Genomic DNA, 20,730 nt, shown 5'->3' on the forward strand with positions numbered 1-20,730 from the left:
TTTTTTATTTAACTTGACAACCAGTGTGAAAACAAGCCCAAAAGACAAAGTGATGGGGATGTTCTACAAAATAAACACTAAATAGAAATTGATCTCAAAGCATTTAAGACGTGTGTGTGTGTGTGTGTGTGTGTGTGTGTGTGTGTCTTCCCCACTGGCATTCTGTAACATTAATCTAGGTAATATTGTTCTTCACAGTTGGAACTGAATGATAACATTGCTCATCAGAACTAAAATCCTTTTTATTTTATCTTTTTCATACAGGGTCGCCATGTCAAAACAGGCCAGCTTGCAGCCATTAAGGTTATGGACGTCACAGGGGTAATGTATCTTTCTCTTGCCATCTCAATTGTATGTATATATTTGTGATAGAGGAATTAGGGATAGAAAAAAATTGTTTTTTAGAAATAGAATCCTTTAAACATCTAAAATCTTTTCCCACTTGTGCTTCACATAAAGAAGTAAGAGTATCCAACAGCTAATCGAGAAGACAATGAGTAAATCACTCTAAATTAGATATCTACACTCTGCCTTATGTTGTTAGAGTGAAGAAAAAATAATGTGCACTGATAATTTACATAACCACAATGAAAGATATTTGCATATGAAGACAGAACACGGATTTGCAGGTATTAAAAGAATATTGCGGAGATTACACAGAAGTGAAGGGTCTTAACACTTTCCCAGAAGTCCACCTAACACTGGAATTGACAAGAGTTTGGGTAGCTCTCATCTCCTAGTGGGATATTTAACATTAATACTTCCTCCCCCAAATATTGTTGAACAAATAATCGTAATAACCACAAATTCTTATCATTATTTAGAGCAAGACTGAAATGAAATTTCTGCCTGGATGATCAAAAACAATCTAAGGAATAGACTTTATTTGAAATACAATCTTGTGCTTTCATTCCTTTTTGCTGAGTCCACTTAAAATATGTTAATGTCTTTTCAAGAGTACAGAGTGAAAATCAGACTTGAAAGGACTCACTGGACATCAAAAGCATGTTAATAATTTTCTATTGTCCTGGGGATTTTTCTAAGCTGTTTGTCTGCTATACATAAAAGCTAAAAGACCAAAGTCTTCCATCGGCCGAGAAGTGGATTATTTAATGTAACTACATATAGAATGAATTGGTCACATAATAGTATCAAGAACCAATATACAAATTAAAAGAGGCACATGGATGTCTGCATGTCACACTTCAATGTATACCTTTTCTGGCTTGTTATTTTTGATAGTATATATTATATGGTATGCTCTCTACCATAACACTAATTTCACTAATTTTCATTTATACCACACATTGTACTGACTTCTTTTCTTTACTTATTATTGATCTGAATTCCTCTTTAAATTATATACATTTATAACCAGTAAAAAAGTTGTTTTCATATGCCTATTAGCACTTAGATAAAGTAGTACTTCCTTTTTTTGGTCCTAAGTACATCATTCCAATTTCAGAGGTTGCAAACCAGTTCAAATATTTAATCCAAATTAGTTTCTTAATTCACCTTGCCTTTGCTGAATAAGAAACTGCATGCAAGTTATACTAATTCGGTTTAGGTTCTGCCACTTGAAACAGAAAACTCAAGATAACAGAGGCCTACGCATGACGGAAGTGTCTTGCTCTCTTGTGTTAAAGGAGTCTGGAATTGACAGCCCAGGGATGGAGGGGAGCAATGTGGTGGAGTAGAAGGATTGTTTTATCTCTCTACTCCATCATTCTGCATGGCTTCCACGCTTAAGGTCACGTCCATGGTTCAAGATGGTTGTCAGATTTCCATTGATCACATTCTTTGCCAGGCAGAAGAGGGGGAGGGGTTGATAGCTGAAGGGTGGAGAACCCCTTCCAGTGAAATATTTTCTACTTACATACATTTCCACTTAATTTTCCATTCATTGGGTATACCTAGCTGCATGGAAGCTGGTAGATGTAGTCTTTCATCCTACCAATGTGTGCAGTTAAAAATCTGAGTTCTACTAGCCAGGAATGAAGGGAGAATGGATACTGGTATGGTCACTTAGCAGGGTCAGACACAAAAATCAAGATCACATATGATCAGTCTCCACATAGAAACCTGTTTATAAATGTGTGAACCTTTTACAAAGCTCCCAGCACAGAACAAATGAACATTTATTTCGTTATTCCGCTGAAGTCCTACTACTGTATTTTCCTTGGAGTGAATAGGATCTGCACATGATGCAATGCACGTGGCAGTTCAGCAGCTCATGGTTGTGGATGGAGTCCAAGACATTTGTGCTGTAAAGTTTTATTGTGTGGTTCTGTGGAACTGCAGATGAGTTCCGCTGACATCGTTAATCTCAGGGCACACGTGTGCACAGAGTTGAATATTGATGCGCGAAGCATGACCTGAGAGACAGTACATTCCTTTTCTAGTTTCTGGTTCTATTTGTGAGACGTTAAATTGCTTGATGAACCACTTACTTTTACTAGACCACTTTGCTTGGGATCAAAACAGTTACACAGCTGTGTATCCGAGAGGAGATTTTTTAGTTTTTAAGGAGTGGCAGTTAACCTTCCTAAACTGGGTTTCACAAGGCAACTAAGCCCTACAAGAAAATGATCTGAGAGACCATTTTCTCAGTTCTCCCAAGGATGGTACAAAGCTAATGCCATTTTCATGCATAGGAGAGTTGATCCATTGCATACAATGGATGCTTTATAGTATTTTGGCTTAATTCTCTTGGGGAACCCCTGTTGAAAGGGCTGGATAGTTGCCCTGATGTAGGCACATCATTGACCATTATGTAACCACTGACCCTAACAAAGACAAACATGGATACACATCTGGAAATGGTTTTCTTATTCCCAGGGTATCTGATACAGCATCAAATGACTTTTGTATCACCCCCTTACGCATCACAGTCAACATAAGATTTCCTTTGTGAAACTCATGTGGTATCCTCAGAAAACAATCTATTTCATTTTGCCATGTTGTCTTTTGTGTATTATGGAATGTTGCAAAAGCTTCTTACCAATTATTATAATTGTGCTCATTATAGCTGCTCTGTTAAAAACTGAGATGAATTCTCAAAGGTCATCTTTGTTAATTGTTTGCAATGATTTACTGCAGAGTTACTATCGTTTATTGTAATGAAATTGATAAAGCCATAAGCCTGAAATCAATTTTAAATTATTGCTTAAATTATTGTTTTTATTCCATATCACTTCTTTTTATTTTATTTTATAGAAAATAGCCACAGAGATAACTGGATATAATGCTCATTTCCTTCCCATTTTAGATCTGAGACAATTCCAAATTTCTTAATACTTGCTTCAGAATTAGTACTTAAACTCAGGCTGTCTTTGAAGTTATTTTACTTTCTGAAATAATTATGGGAATTTCTGCATTTTGTCGCTTTCTGGGGATTCCTTCCCAGTGGATTTGTGTACTTTAGATTTGCCTACAACTTCTAAACCAGGGGTCCTCAAACTATGGCCCGCGGGCCACATGCAAATACAAATATTGTATTTGTTCCCATTTTGGTTTTTTTACTTCAAAATAAGATATGTGCAGTGTGCATAGGAATTTGTTCATAGCTTTTTTTTTAAACTATAGTCTGGCCCTCCAGCGGTCTGAGGGACAGTGAACTGGCCCCCTGTTTAAAAAGTTTGAGGACCCCTATTCTAAACAAACACCTCTAGGGTGGTGTTTCTCAAAGTGGACAGCCAGCATCACTGAACTATCAGCACCTTTGGGGTGTGCATGAGAAATTCAGATTCCTGGGCCTGCTGCAGAATTTTTGGGTGGAGCCCCAGAACCTGCCTTTTCTACAAGCTTCTCAAAGAGCTCCGTGCACCCCCAAAGTCAGAGGAGCACTTTCTAGCGTCTTGTATTTACAGCCCTCTGGTTACCAAGTATGAAGATAACTATGATTCTTTGATAAATCCCCATATTCATCTGGACATAAATTCGTGGTGTAAACTAGCTTCTTTACAATGACACCTTGAAATCCATGTAGGACTTAACGAGATAATGAGTTAACATCAAGATGTTCACCTTTACAATGATGCGGTGGTGATCACATGACTCAGGACACTTTGGATTGTGGTACCAAAGCCCCACTAAACTGAGTGAAGCTGATAACAGAATTTCCTGGCTATTGCATAGTCAAAAAAAGAAAAAAACTCAGCAGGGTCCAGGAAGTCACATGCTGTGATTAGGAATTATGTCTCTCTCCATCTCTTGGCTCTGTTTTCTTCACACCCGCAGATTCGTGTTCTAATTAATTCCTTACCCTCCGTTGCAGAGGTGCCAGTCTGAGTATCAGTGGCCCAGCTTGGGTTATGTCCCAGCTCTGAACCAAACCCTGTTTCTCTTCAGCCACATCTGGGTTGGGTGGCTAACCCTGGAAACTACCGCAGGAACTGAGAGTTGGGAAACATGATTCCTCAAGAAAAACCTGAGAGCTTTTAGAGAAAAGGGTGGGAAGGATGCTGGGTAGGCAAAACCAGGAGAATTATGTTACTATGACATCAGATCATATTATAGTGGATGTGTTGAAAACTGATTTGGTCCTTAAGTAAAGTACCCCTTACATTTTTTTATATTTCAGCCCAAAATAATAATAATGGTAACTAACATTGATGGAGTGATTATTTGCCAGAACTCTTTTAAATACTTTCTATATATTTATTCATTTAATTCTCTCAACAGCACACAAAATAGATTCTATTATTAGTCCCAATAATAGATAAGAAAATCAAGGATATTTTAAGGTATCTTGCTCAATGTAACATGTAAATGGTGGAGTGAATCTGCCTGAGCATTTTAACTCTATCTTTTAAGTCCATCTTCTTAACCACATAATTAAATATAGAAGGGTGTTTAGTGTTTAATTTAGTGTGATCTTTCATTAATTTATTCAATAAGCATTTACTAAATACATCCTTTATGACAGCCACTAGAAATTCAAAGATGAAAAAGTGGTCTTTTGCCTGAAGGGCGCGCTCACAATAACACAACCTTGCCCTAAATATTTATAAGTAAAGCTAATCCATTTTACAATAAACTTATACAATTTATAAACAAACTTACTAAGTTGAGTGTGGCAGTGAGGGGTAGTGATTAAGCCTAGGAGGACAATCAGACGAGGACATTCCTGGCCAAGGGCACAGCCTGTACCAAGGTGTGGGGCTTGAGAGCGCACAGAGCATGCTCTGGAAAGTAATGCATAGTGTAAAGACTAAAATGTGCTTAGGAGAGCGTGACACATGACGAATCTGGACAAGTTAGGGCCAGGTTGTGAAGACACTGAGTGCTGTGGCAAAGGCTTTGGCAAGGTTTTTAGTTTTTATTTTCCAAGTTGAATACTTTGATCAAATAGTTTTAGGCAAAAATTCAATATGTAGACAAGATATAAGGGGAGGGCCAAACCGGTTTGGCTCAGTGGATAGAGCGTCGGCTGCGGACTGAAAGGTCCCGGGTTTGATTCCGGTCAAGGGCATGTGCCTTGGTTGCGGGCACATCTCCAGTGGGAGTGTGCAGGAGGCGGCTGGTCAATGTTTCTAGCTCTCTATCCCTCTCCCTTCCTCTCTGTAACAAATCAATAAAAATAAAAAATAAAAAAGATATAAGGGGAGGTTCTTTTGGTTTTGCCTTGTTTTGTTTGTTGTGCTGGTGGTGGTTTTTTACCAGGGGCGGGAGGCTGTAACTCCTTCCCCCAACTACTGCTAGACCAATGTGGGGCCAGAAGTTAAATAGCAAAGTAACACCATGGGATTTGCCTACTAGAAGGATGCATTTGAAGCCCTGCTTCACTGATTTTCTATTTCTGGCTTATTTACTGAATTGTGGTCGGTTAAATTAGTGGCCAGTATGCATCTCTCTTTGAAGAATAAGGAAATAGCCTTCTCCCAGTAGCCTCTGGGAGAGTGTTTTGCCCATAGTTAGCAAACTCCATGAATGTTTTCTAAAACTGGACAAAAAGAAAAAAAATCTGGGATTGTTTGGAAGAGTCAGGGTGTGAGAAAGATGCACATCAGACTTGGATTACCTGCTTCTCCTAGGGACACCACCTCCATATAAGAGAGAGCTGGGCATATGCTTCATGACTTCATGACTTTCTTACCCTGACATGTTGCTTAACCTTTCCTTCTTCCACATGTGTCAATGTGGATAATATCACTTCCCTCAGGAAGTTAGTGTGAAAAGTAAATACAGTTATTTATAAAGCATTTGAGAACAATATGTAGGACACAATGTTCAGTGCATGTTGTTATCACAGTGTCTCCTGCAGACATTTTTTATTTTTCTCTCCATGGCACTAACAATTCCCGTAGAAGACAACTTGCCATACCCCCTCCAGCTACAGGGCCTTGGCAACCACTGTTTCCCTGCCAGGAAAATGCTTCCCTCCTCAGTCACACCACATCACACTTTTTTCTTTTTTTCCCAACTGGGTAACTTCCACAAGGGTTTTAGAATTCAGCTCAAACTTGGATTTCTTGGGGCTGTCACCCCTACTGCCCCCAATTAGATCAGCTATCCATCTCTGTCACTCTTTGATTTCCATCTGTGTTCCCCACTAGACTATAGGAAGTGTCATTGTGGCAGAGCTTGAATCTGTCATGCCCATTGTTGTATTATTACATTGTTAGCAGTGAGCATTGTGCCTGGGATACAAGTAGGCACTTGAATATTTGTTGAATGAATTTATTTAGCTTACGGTTAACGCATAAAGCAAATCTAGGAGCTGCCTGGAGAATGTCATGGTAAAGTCACTAGTTCAATCAATGCACCATGAAGAGATGTGGGCTTAGGCAACTCATTGACCTACTTTGGGTCTGTTTCCTTAGATCTGTAAAAATATAATTTGCAGGTGCATAACCCCACCTTGAGATAATTTTAGGGGATCCACACATGCTTAATTCTCATTTATAATGTGTATGTATATTTTAACATTTAATAAACTGTGATTTTAAAAGCAAACCTCACTTAAGAATAGCCTAAGCCTCATCCATCCCTGATGAGATTGGGGAATTTGAGCTGATGAGCTTTTGGATTTTGAGTTGATGCTATAATGGGTTGACACTTTTGGAGATGTTGGGATGGGAGTGAATGTATTTTACATGTGGGAAAGAAGTAAATCTTTGGGAGACTAAATGTAGACTGTGGTAGAATAAGGGCCCCCAATAATGTCCACATCTTAATCCCCAAGACTTGTGAATATGTTATTTTATATAGCAAAAATGAATTTTCATATATGACTATATTAAGGATCTTGAGATGTAGGGATTGTCTTGATGGATCTATTATAAGGGTTACAGCAGCAATTAAAAACTAATACATGTGACCATCAAGGACACTTTAAAAAATAATAATAATAATTAAATAAATAAATGCAAGCAGCAAACTCTACATTATATGCCAATTTTGAAGGCACTGGAAAATGGCAACTTCTCAATTTGTACTGTCAGGTTATTCCTTTCATGTGCAGAATGTTATTCAGTATAAAGATTTCAAAACATGCTCTTTAAAAGTAATTGCTACCAAAATAAGTAAACAAAAAATAATTGTTACTTGTCTTAGGAAATGTAGATTTTTCTCTATTCTTCAAAACCAAACCAAACTCCAAATTAATAATATATTGAAGCTGATATGCGACTTTAAATTCTCCTAAAAGATTCCAATTTTGTATTCACTAAAACAATCTCCTTGTTATCATTGATTATAATTAGATCAAACTTATTATATAATCAAACTTATAAAATAAGTAAGTATTGATTTAAAAAGTCTAGTTTTGTTGATGCTATTTATTGGAATCTTGAATAAAATTTCTATTGGAATAATTATTAAATTTCTCCAAATTATTTTTAAAAATTTAAAAATCACATCCTAGACCTAGCTGGTTTGGCTTAATCGATAAAGTGTTGGCCTGTGGACTGAAGGGTCCTGGGTTCTATTCTGGTCAAGGGCACATGCTAGGGTTGCAGGCTTTATCCCTAGTAAGGAGCATGCAGGAGGCAGCCAATCAATGATTCCCTCTCATCATTGATATTTCTATCTCTCTCTCTCTCTCCTTTTCCCCTCCTCTCTGAAATCAATAAAAATATATTTAAAAAAATAATATCCTAGAAAATGTTAATAATCCCTTCAAATTCTAATAGTAAATAATTCTTTAACAAAAAATGTCTTCAACTTCTTGTCACTTTTAGTCAACAATGAAGGTGAGAATAATCGACAAGTTGACACAAATGCCTACCTAATAGCAAGGACTGCTGTGGAGAGCAGGGCAAGTGAGCAGGAGCAGCAGGGGTTGTAGCCTTGTCCACACATCTGGAAGATAGTGGCATTTATCAACCTGTACACCTCATATTTCCTTTTCAAGTTCAAATTGACCAGTCCCTGGGGCTGTTATAAGAATTACATAGTTTTATTCCCATTCCATGGATTGAGAACTAAATTTGGGGCAAACCATTTGTTAGAGAGCACACTAATATTAAAATGTCTTATAAAATTCGGTCTTTAAATCTTAGCCTATTTTAGGGGCTTGTAATGTGTTCCCCTGTGTAATAAAAATGCAACTTATCCCCATTCACAAGCAAATATTATAAATGTGTCCTAACAAGCTCCTATATTTAGAGAACCAAAGGCAGGTTTCTCTTTAGCCCTGGATTAAGATCTCCCTGAACTCTTCCTTCATGATTAGCAGCTTTGGTTTTATCACCATGAGTGATTGCCCTTCTTCTTCCTAGGAGTTTTCAGTATAGAACTAAGAGCAGTGGCTTTGGAGTTGGACAAATCTGGCTTTGCATCTTAGCTTTTAAAAAAATATATATATTATTGATTTTTTTACGCAGAGGAAGGGAGAGGGATAGAGAGTTAGAAACATCGATGAGAGAGAAGCATCAATCAGCTGCCTCCTGCACACCTCCTACTGGGGATGTGCCCGCAACCAAGGCACGTGCCCTTGACTGGAATTGAACCTGGGATCTTTCAGTCCGCAGGCCGACGCTCTATCCACTGAGCCAAACCAGTTAGGGCTGAATGTTAGCTTTAACATTTAAACATATGAATGAACTCCCTGAAACTCGTTTTCCTATTTTTAAAGTGGGATCATTAAACACATCTACTTAATGGAGCTTTTTTGAATATTAATTAAGATACTCTGCACACAGCCTCTAGTACATATTGAGTAATATGTAAGTTTGGCTTTTGCTATATTTTGTCACCATGGTTGTGATTGTCATATCATCATCAGAGGTAGCTAGTGCTTAGAAGCATCACCTGGAATCATCTGTTTCTTTGCATTTGAAAATCACCCTCTCTTCCCATAGTTTGCTATCCTTCAGGAGGCTGGGAGTATTCTCTGCAAGCAGTTAGGGAGGGCCACTCCAACACACACATACTTTTAAGCCTCTACTGAATCAATTTGTTAATGTCCCATTGGCCAAAGCAAGTCACATGGCCAAACCCAGAGACAAGGAGAAGAAATGGACTTCACCTCTTCATGAGGGAAGTTACTAAATATTATGGCCATTTTTTTCAAATTACTACAAATACTAAGCAATAACTAGATTCCTATGATCTTGAAAAAAATCTTTATGTTGATAATAACGCTATGCTTAAATAAACAATCATTTCTAAGCCCTGAGAGGTGACTTAGATAGGTATTCTTATTCCCATTTACTGGTGAAAATATCTGACACTTGCAAAGTTTAAATGCCATGTCTGAATCAGCGTGGACTAGATTTGAAAGGCTTCTGATTGAAGTAATGGTTCTTCCGACAGCACTGGACTTGACTCATTAAAAGACTCTTTTTTTAAATTTGTGAGACTTTGGTAGCATTACTTTGTTTTTCCTTATGACCCAGTGGTCATTAGTTTCCCAGTGAGCTTGATCCTTGCACTTAATTCTTCAGATATAAGAATAATCCATTTAAAAAATAGAAGATAACCTTCTCTCAAAACCGTACAATCTAATTCCAGCCTCAGTTGTTGTGTTTGTCTTTTGAAAGCATCGTAACCCATCTCCTTCAATGAGCCATATTGTGAGAGGGAGGATTGCTTGTGGAATGGTTAAATGAGTTCTTGAAGTCATAATAAATGCCTCCCTTTCAATTTCACTGAATGATTTACTGCTATCCTTCCCCTAGAGTAGAAATCTGGATAAACAGTAGTCCTGTAAGATCTAGATTAAGGTTCTATTTTAGAGTTACATAGCCATGACCCACAGTGGTTCCATAATTGTACTTTGAAACAGTGCAATTTAAACCTAAAATTCAAGTTACTAACATTCCTGCTCTCCTATCCTTGATATTTATTTTTCAGTTGAGAAGATTAATAATGTCTATTTGTATTACACTTTATAGCTTTCACATAATTCATTTAATTATCACAAAAGGCAAGGATATATAGTAATACTATTATTACATTTATATCTCATTATAGATGAGAAAATTTGGCTCCAAAAGGATAGGTTACTTTTCTGAGATCACACAGCCAGAAATGAGTGGAGCCCAAACTGAACATGCCTCCCCCCTACCTGCCCACCCTCATTTTTCTGACTCAATGCATATACTTTCTTCATGGTCACATCACCTCAGTTTACCTTTGCACAGTGATAGAGAATGTGTTGACTTCATTCTCATCTCCAATACTATTTATTTTTTATGTACTTATAAACTGAATTAACTGTTATTTAACTATTTCATAGGTCTTATTTTCTTAATGATAGGTTAAGCTTTTAGGCACTCCCTCTATGCCTCAACCCCCACCTCTGATTCTGCGACATCATTCACTATCCTGTTAAGAACCCCGAAGGCAGGCAGCAAATACTTGTAGGAGCAGACCGACTCCTCACTAGGAATGACCGAAGCTGTCAGGGTGCAGTTGGACTGTGATTGGTATTTTACTGCCTCATGTAGTTGCCTCTTTAATCCAAGCAGCTGTCAATGCCAGGCTGCCCACAGAAATTCTCAGGTATGTTTTCTCCCCTTCTATTTAGGCCTAAAGTACATCTGCTCATCCTACCTTCACTCACAACTATTGGGCCCCATATGGCGAGTTTAAAATAGTGAATAGGCACTATGGTAGACATTCAAGGCACATTACAGGGACGTTTCAGCAAGCTGAAGGTCATCCTCTCATGAGGCCTGTGGTGAAGGTGTAGGCAGTTTTCAATAGCTGCAGGGAAAAATTTCGTTGGTTGGCAAAATGCCATCTCCCCATTCAGCCTCCATCCAAACCCCTCACTTCCTTCCACCATTAAGGCCATGTGCTGCTCCTTGGCTCAGCGTCATAATCATACATTCCATTGTGAGATTAGTCTTCAACTTAGTTAAAACATATGATGTGTAGCCTGCTCAGTTCTCCTAGGTTTTCACATCTCCATTGTTTTTATTAAACTTAGTTTTGTGTGGTTAGGAAATGTCAACATGTCATCACACTCATCTTATTCTTACTAGTTCCTTTCAAGCCTCACTAATGCTGCAGTGAGTGGTTGGACCCTTTCTAGGTATTCATTCTTTCATTCTTCCATTTATTCACAGGCACTTTGCTTGGTGCTGGGGTTGTTATAAAAGGCAAAAGATTCCTGTGTTAAGAGTTATTATGGACTGATAGGGAAGAAATACTTAAATGATTAGACAGATAAATGGGGATTGCAATTTTTGTAAGTGATATAAAGGAAGAGACACATGATTATCCACAGGGCTAGACTCAAATCAGGCAGATCAGAGAGCTTTGTGGGGGAAGGGACTCTAGAACTAAGATCTGGAGGCAGAAGAGAGCTTACAATTCATAGTGAAGAGAGTCAAGTAGAGGGAAGTTATGACACAGAATGACCCATACCTCCAACTGGTACCAGCAAATATTGCACATGCATCAAAAAGTGTAGTGGTGGGCAAGATACATATAGTAGGGGAATTTGACATTGCCTGAGAGAATTAGGGAAGGTGTCCTTGAGGAATGTCAATTAAATTCAATGAAGAATGATGAGTAGAAATTGTGTGAAGAAGAGGAAGCGAAAGAAGACATCATTTGCAGAATGACTCAGCAATGTAGAGAGACTGTAGGGAGGCCAAACAGATGGAAGGGGCAAGGGAACAGATAGGGACACCATGTTAGTGGTCTTTCAGGTCATGGTAACATCTTACACTTAGGCATAATCATTCTACTGCTACATCTAAAACAGTTTTCCAGGGATAAATTTTTTCCACCAACCTCAAAAATAAAATACTAATTGAAAGTCCAACTGATGTGCATGTATCAAAATAAAATTATGAGAGAACACGGGTGGGGGGTGTCTAAAAATGACCCAAGTTGGTGGACTCCAAATTGAAGCTCAGAATGAATGAAACCAGAATGAGGACACTTACTCTGTAGGAAAGTTATCTCTTCTCACATAACTGCCGCAGTTCCCCTTTCTTCTCATGTTTAGTTTCCTGAAGGTGCGATGGGTACTCCTGCTTTGTGAACTTCCTCAGATCTAGGGAACTTACCCTCACTACCTTTCTCATCTGACTTTCATCATCTTCAGTCAGGTACTTCAATCAAAGTAGACTTCAAAGAAAATGAACTTAAATTTAAAATATGAGTCTATGTTTTTTTCTTTTTACTTCCCTAAATCTTTCCTATACAAGATCTGATCAGTAATAGGTATTCAATGGACATAGTCCCAAGAGATCTAGAGTGAATTTTATCTCAACAGCCTACTTTGATCTTTAGCAGGTGAAGGAATGAGGTGTTTTGTTTTATATTTCTCCCCCATACTCCCCAGCTATGCCTATTTGCCATACAAACAGAATACCCCTTGGATTGTCAATGTGTTGTCTTGCAAATTTTTTCTTTGTAGTCAATCAAGAAAATCAAGTTATATAATAATTGTGCTTGTTGATCACCACAGAACAAAAAATTTAAGAAAGAAATTTATTACGTAGTTGATATAGATGGTGATGGAAAATAATTCTAAGACATGGATTTTCATGACTGAATATTTATTATTCTAATACAGGATGAAGAGGAAGAAATCAAACAAGAAATTAACATGTTGAAAAAATATTCTCACCACCGGAATATTGCTACATACTATGGTGCTTTTATCAAAAAGAACCCACCTGGCATGGATGACCAACTCTGGGTATGTAGCGCTTGCCAAATTTACTTTTCTTACATGAAGAACAACCAGGACTAAATGGTCCATTTCTCTATCCTCATGACTAAATTTGATTAACGAGCTCTTCAGAAACCTTTAGCCCCATGATTTCCATAACATTGTGGTTTTAAGGTTTTCTCCCATTTCTTTGAATACCTCTCTGTCTTTTTAGTATCTCTTCTATCTCTTAATGTAGACCAATCGTAAAGCTAGTTGTTAAGTTCTCTATTGTTTTTTTTTCCATTAATGACTACCTATATTCAGTTTTTATTATATTTCAAGCACTGTACTGTTTTTCTGGGTTATATAATTTGCTCTGGCTCTTTGAGGTAGACATTATTATTATCATCTTCATTTTTTGGATAATGAAACTAAGATTTATAGAGAGGATAAGCAAACTGTCTCAAAATCTAAATAGCTAGAAATGGTGGAGCTGGTATCTAAACAAGCTCTACATGATAAGCTCTTCTTATCTATCACTGATGTGTGTATGACTGACATTTAAATTCTAACTATATGAGTAAAACACTTATGACCGTGTCTCATACCATGTAGGTACTCTCAAAGATTGCTTTCCTTTTCTTCTTCCCCTTGTCCACTCAAATATGTGCCCTAGTCCTGTATCTTTGACAGTCTATGAGTCAGATCTAATTGACTGTCCCTTTATTAATAAATTCAGTAATCTGACACCAAAACCACTATTCCTATCCCTGCCCAGCCCAAATTGCTCTTCTTCTCACTTTCCTGATTTTTTCCATTGCAAGTTTTATTCTTATAATGCTTCCTTGGTTTGACCATCCTATGCCAATTCAGTGAAAGCCCAGATTTTGGAGCATCTCTCTCTCTCTCTTTCTCTTTCTCTCTCTCTCTCTCTCTCTGTCTCTCTCTCTCTCTCTCTCTCTCTCTCTCTCTCTCACACACACACACACACACACACATCCCTCAGTTCATCTCGTATATTATTCTTAGATTAATGGTTCCAAAAATACCTTTTAACTATTTATCATCTTGCTCATTTTCCAGAAATCTTAATATGTGTCTAACACACAAAATTCACTGAATTATCCAGTGCTTAATATATATCAAATTATGTATTAAACTGTCTATATCCAATTACCACTATTTCATAGATAACTTGCCACAGAACTCAGTCTTGAGTGGAAGATACGCTCTTAATTCATATGACACTTATAGTCCAGCTGAAAAGAAAAAATATATACAGCGACCACAAACTGTGATCAAAAAGGATATAATGTTGGCTCAGAAAAATAAGATTTTCATTTCATTTCATATCGAATACTACAATTGTTGAAAGTAAAAAGATCTGCTGGGAATATCCCTCCTCCCCAATAAGACCCATCTCTAAATTTAAAATAAAATGTATACTTTGAGTAAGTAAACCCACTTTGTATGACCACATTGATTTTATATATATTTTATGTGAACTCTGAGTTATAGTAAGATTTAATTATGGCCTCTTAAATGTGCATTAGATGTAAATATGACAATTAAAAATATAAAAGTCATAAGAGAAAATAAAATATATAATACTAAAGCGAGACACATGAAATTGCTTATTATAAAAACACAAGAAACAAAGTAAAGATGCAAATAGCTCATTTAGAGAAAATATTCATTTCATAAATGATGAGAAAGAATTTAATAGCTTTCCAAGGAAAGAGTTTTTATAAATCAATAGGAAAAATATGAAACTACTAATAGATTAAGAACAAGGCAGCAATTAACAAAGAAGTAGCAATTACCAATAAAGAGGTTTTAAAAATGTAACTTACTAAAAATATAAATGCAGAAGAAGATGAGAATTAGATACCATTTCTTACCCAGCAGATTGACAAAGATTTATAAAATGAAATATCAAGAATAGACATGCACAGCCCTGTTTATGGTAATAAACATTGGTACAACTTTACTCAGGAGCAATTGGAATATATAAGATACACACACACGTCTCCCAAAGAAAGTTACTTGAAAATAACCCAGTAGGGCTGGAGATTTCCATGATGCAGCTTCCATTTCGGGCTACACCTTCAGCACTGTGTTTCCATGGCGCCAACAGCAACGTTGACCACGGAGGATTTTTGCTGGGAGAGGTGAGACAACAGGAAACCTTTAGCATCAGTGACTCCCAATTCAGCAACACAGAGTTTCTGCAAGTCATTGAAATCCATAACCATCAGCCTTGTTCAGAGTGTTTTAGTTTTTATGACTACGCAAGCAAAGGTAACGACGAGTTTGAACAGGATTCCTGAAGACCAGAGAAAGAACGCAATCGGGTGGTACAGACAGAGAAAGAACCTGATTGGGTGGTACAGACAGAGAAGGAACACGATCGGGTGGTACAGACGGAGAAAGAAGGCGATCGGGTGGTACAGATTCCTGCGGAACACACAGCAGCAGATGTCATACGAGGAGCAGGTCCTAACTAAGCAGCTCACCTGCATCCTCCTCTTCAGCTTCATCTCCACCACCAACAATTGCATGCATGCTCTAGAGCAGTGGTTCTCAACCTTCCTATTGCGGCGACCCTTTAATACAGTTCCTCATGTTGTGGTGACTTCCAACCATAACATTATTTTCGTTGCTACTTCATAACTGTAATTTTGCTACTGTTATGAATCGTAATGTAAATATCTGATAGGAAGGATGTATTTTCATTGTTACAAATTGAACATAATTAAAGCATAGTGATTAATCACAAAAACAATATGTAATTATATATGTGTTTTCCAATGGTCTTAGGCGACTCCTGTGAAAGGGTCGTTCGACCCCCAAGGGGTCGCAACCCACAGGTTGAGAATCACTGCTCTAGGGTGTGTCCTCTTCAGACCAAACGGAAGGTATAATCAAAGGATATCCCTTGCTATTCCTAACCTGGGCAATACAAGCCAGCAAGCGTATAAAGCGTCTTCAGTGCCAAACAGGCCTCAGAGTCATGCCAAAGCCAATAAAGAACGCGGCACTGACTTCCTTGACAAGCATGGAGTCATGAAGGACACCAGGGCCATCCATCAGGTGTACAGCGCTGCAGGGGCGGGCGCAGGCAGCGTGTGCAGATGTAGAAAAGAGTGTGTGAGTAGTTGAATCTTGCGAGGCGGGAGTGAACAAATGAAGAAGACAAATCACTCGGAGGAAAAAATGAAAAGGAACAAGAAAGAAAGCTGCAGTAGGCGATGGTCAGCAGACAGGTGCCGCGCGAGTCTGGAGCCGGTGCTCCGCCCTCGGACGCCCTACCCGGGGTTCGCAGCTGATGGTGGAAGTACACTGGCAGATGCCGAGGTCTCTGACCCCCCGCCCCTTATTCAGATTCTCAACCAAACAATCAAGAAAGTACTTGGAGCCATTCTCGCGTGGAAACACGTGTCTTCATGCCTGGACCTCAAGCCGTGGGCTCCTCCAGCTTTGCCCCCAACAGTGCCCGACTGAAGTACCCCGGAGCTGGAGCGGGCCTTCCTCCTTCCCAGAGAGCCCCTGGGGACAGCGTGGAGGGGTGGGATGACTGTGACTCTGAAAATCTGATTGACCCGACAGAGCCCTCCAGCAGCGAATACTCACACTCCAGGGATTCTCGGCCCACGACTCATCCCCACGGGGAGCTCCGGGAACACTCAGACCTCCCAGATTTAACTACACAGAAGACACGCCACTCAGCACTGTTTTATTAATCACTGATAAGAGAGTTTTTTGAGGACTTAATCTGGTGGGAGAACTGCTTTCTCAGGCCCCTGGGCTCCCAAGAGAATCCTGAGCACAGAACTGTCAGGGCCTCGCATCCCCAGGGCCTTACCCGCAGACTCCGTGGGCAGGTGTCAGGACAGAATCATGAAGATAATCAAGTTGCCCTAATTCTGGTGGGTTTCATGGGTATACTGGTAAATTTAGGCAGAGAAACTTGTCAACATAGTTTCTGTTCTTTAAAATAAATTGGAAATCAGAGACTAAGCACCATTAGTCTGTAAATGTTCTGTTAATCACAACTTACCTCTTGCACGATCATGCCTTGAAATTTACTTTTTCAAAGGGAAATGAATTTGGCAGCAGCCTTCAAAGAACCTTCTTTCTATGATGAGCCAAATTCATCTTTGCCAGAAAAGACATTTTGATAATTCCAAGAAGCCTGATTGGACCAGACTGGTTATACCTTCTCTTGTCTACATGACTTGTAAGATCCAAAGAGAGGGCTTTGTTTTAACTGTTTTCTACTAGCCTGATACGTATTGTCACTTAAAATGGTTGCCTTTCAAAACATGTAGAAGTACTAATTACCAGTAAGTAATCATTCAAACAAGTATGTCATAAAATAAACTCCTTATTTTTCTTTTGTGGAAAAAAATAATAATAACCCAGTACTTCCACATGCAAGAATGTACCCTAAATAAATATTTGGGCAACTACCTAAAGATGTATGTAAAAGTTAACCAATAGGGAAGGACTTAAGTAAACTCAGTAGGGATGCTATTCAAGCAGTTAAAATGTTGTGGATTTATATTTACAAGCAAATGAGCATTAACAATTATAGTGGGATTTTTAAAGCTGTTTTTAGAAGCTTTGGTTAGATATAATGTTTTCATTTTTGTCAAAAAAGAAAGAAAAGAAAGAAATACACGTGTGCATTGACATGGCGGGGATGCCTACAATAACGTGCACTGGTGGTGTTGAAGATGTTTGTATCTCAGTAGTAATTGCAGTAATTTGATTTTTAAAACATTTTTCTTTTTCATGACTGCTTTTTTAATCCCCTAAACTTTCTCTTAAATTCTAAAATCAGAGCCACTTCTGCTGTTCCTTCTTCTTTTTTATTGCTTTTCACTGAGCTGTCTTTGCTCCTCATGTAGACAGTTCTCTGAGGACAGGATTGTGTCTTTTGCATCTCAGCATCCCTCTAGTGCTAGGGAGGTACTGGGCTTATGATGCTGAAAAAATAGTTGTTTTGTGAATGAATGTGACATTATTGGTACAAAATTGGTTACTATTATTACTATTATTGGTATAAACCTGAGCGCTACAGGTACTTTTGAGAGTTCAAAATATCATGCAGATTCACCAGGATCTGATAAGATGGCACACGTTGGATGAGCTGCAGAGACAGGTGGGGAATAATAGAGATTTAAATGTGGTCTGTAGAAAAGTTATTTTTGTTTGGTCAGGACTACAGTTCCAAATTAAAAGAAAGCATTAATATAGCTTTGGAACCCCATTCCAGCTTATCACCTGAGGTAGTACAAGTATTTCTAGGTGAGTCATACCTAACTGTGAATGATGATCATTTTTTTTGTGAGATGGTTTTCTTGTTAGGTTGAACTATTAAAATGTGGGTATTTATTTACAGACTAGAAGCCCAGTGCATGAAATTCATGCATGGGTAAGGTCCTTAGCGGCTGCCAGCTGCCGGCCGGGACCTCCCTTCCCCTGGCTGCCTGCCGCTGCTGGCTGGGGCAGGGCCAGGCTGGCCAGGGGGAGGGGCCGTGGGCAGTTGGCCAGCTGGCCCGCCCCTGGTCAAACTCCCAGTCGAACTCCCAGTTGAGGGGACAATTTGCATATTAGGCCTTTATTATAAAGGACTAGTGGCCCAGTGCACAAAATTCATGCACATTAAAAGGGAATTAATTAGAGGAAATATTTTAATATTGCTATTTGCCCTTTCTCTATAATAGAAGTGTCAGAGATGAAAGAAAATTAGTAAAATGTATATGAAAATCTTTCTCTTGTCAGAGTCTGGGGTGTGCCACGGGAATCAGAGTCAAGTCCCCGCCGACCCACGTGAGCCTCAGACCTAGCCAGCCACACCCCCAAAAGCCCCGTCAGGTGGAGGGGCGCGGCCTCAGGTTGCCTGGCCTGGCGCGGGGGGAGCAGGGGGGGCGTGGCCTGAGGTTCCCCATAAAGCCCTGCCGGGTAGGGGGCATGGCATGAGGTCCCCCAGCCTGGCGCCGGGGCGGGGGACGCAGCCTGTGATCCCCTGTCAGGCCCTGCCAGGCAGGGGGTGCAGCCTGAGGTCCCCTGCCCCCTCCCAGCACCACACAGCTTCAGGTCCCTGCTGATTACTCATTAAGGCTCTTTACAGGAACTCGGCCTCTGCTGTGGGCACAGCCATCTTGTGTTACGAAATCCCTGCCTCCGCTGTGGGTGCAGCCATCTTGTTATGGCGTGTCAGTCAATTTGCATATTCCCTCTTTATTAGATAGGATTGTTGGTTGAGAGAAGAGGAGGAATGGTCAAGCAGTGCTTGACTGGTTTTTACCTTTTTCCTAATGCTGAGATTTTCTAAACTGGAAAGAAAATTGGTTGTCATTTATTTTGCTCGGTCTCAGTCAAGTTCATTGACTTTCCCAGGGTTTCAAAACTCATTAATGGATGGATGCAGCACCCAAATGAATGCAGGCATCCCGAAACGTGAAGATTTAGCTTGGCCTGAAGTTCTGTGAAAGGCACTGAACTTTTTTTCGTTTTGTCATGAGCAAAACCTGCATTCCGTTTTCAGATTGGAACTGGAGAAAGCAGGAAGCCTGTCTGCTTCCACATGACACAAATGGGAGGTTGTATACTCTGGAAATGAGTCGCCGCCCAATCGTTCTCACTTTAGTCAATTGCTCTTCCCCTGGAGATGGCTGTGGTTATTGGGAACCAAGAGCCTGCAAGTGTATGTGTTCGTTTATTCATTCACCATGAATAATTAATTAATGAATTAAGTAATCCACTCATGCATTTATTTTTTCAACAAATATATACATATCAAAGACTTGCTAGCTGCAAGGCATTCTTCTGGGGACTTAGGATATATCAGTGAAAAAAAAACTGAAGAAAGCCCTGACTTTCATACAGCTTACTAGTACATTCTTGAAACAGACCACAAACAATAAATTGAATATGCAAGAACACTATAGAGAATGCTGAAAGCTAAAAGTTTCTGGAAGAGCAGGGCAATGTTAACGGGAATGCAGGTAGGATTGCAGTGGGAAATACAGTGGCCAGGTAGGCCCTGTGGATTTAACCCGAGGAAAGGCATTCCATCCAGTCCTGGTGTTTTCCAGGAGTTGCAATGAGGCCAGTGTGACTGGAAGATGTGGGAGATGAGACCTGAGGCCAGATCGTGCAGGGCCTTAAAGCCATTGGAAAGACATCAGCTTTTCCTCTGAGAAAGGGAGGGGATGCATTGGATGCTCTTGAAGGTGGAGGGATGGGATCTGATCCACAGAGTGAAGGGGTCCCTCTGGTGGCTGGGTCCAGACTAGAATGAACAGGCACCCCACTCCCCCAGTAGAAGTAGGAAGACCAGTTAGGAGACTGTGTTAGCAATCCCCTTCCTGAAGTTGGCAAAAGGCCCTCAGTGAGTGCCGATCATTTCCAAAACCAGGTCACATGGAGGGGAACCCTCCTTTCACATTTCATTTTCCTACCTATAATTAAGTGCAGGTGGCAAAATGTGGCAGATATATGCCCAACATTCTGCTTGGAAGACAGAGGACCCAGCATTTGTCAGATTTGTGCGTGGGCATAGGATTGTTCTGACCATCCCCACCAGCTTCTGTGTCCCTGAGGATAAAATTACACAGCTATGATATGCCTCATGAGGGCAAGAGCATCATTTCTTT

General features: G+C 39.5%; 1 protein-coding gene and 1 pseudogene across 9 annotated transcripts in view; both read left to right on the forward strand.

Annotated features, from left to right (window-relative positions):
• TNIK (TRAF2 and NCK interacting kinase) overlaps nt 1-20,730 on the forward strand; it is a 349,351-nt gene that overhangs the window by 191,861 nt on the left and 136,760 nt on the right. For all 9 annotated transcript variants that reach the window (XM_070406798.1, XM_070406799.1, XM_070406800.1 and 6 more), the window contains exons 3-4: nt 265-321; nt 12,983-13,108. In XM_070406798.1, coding sequence (XP_070262899.1) covers nt 265-321; nt 12,983-13,108 — 183 coding nt within the window. The remainder of the gene's footprint in view (nt 1-264; nt 322-12,982; nt 13,109-20,730) is intronic.
• On the forward strand, nt 15,011-16,768 carry LOC139004451 (BRISC complex subunit Abraxas 2-like; annotated as a pseudogene).

Source organism: Myotis yumanensis, unplaced genomic scaffold (genome assembly GCF_028538775.1).
Source record: "Myotis yumanensis isolate MYYU_CA2020_CCGP unplaced genomic scaffold, mMyoYum1.0.hap1 SCAF_2, whole genome shotgun sequence".
In the NCBI taxonomy this organism is placed as follows: Eukaryota; Metazoa; Chordata; class Mammalia; order Chiroptera; family Vespertilionidae; genus Myotis; species Myotis yumanensis.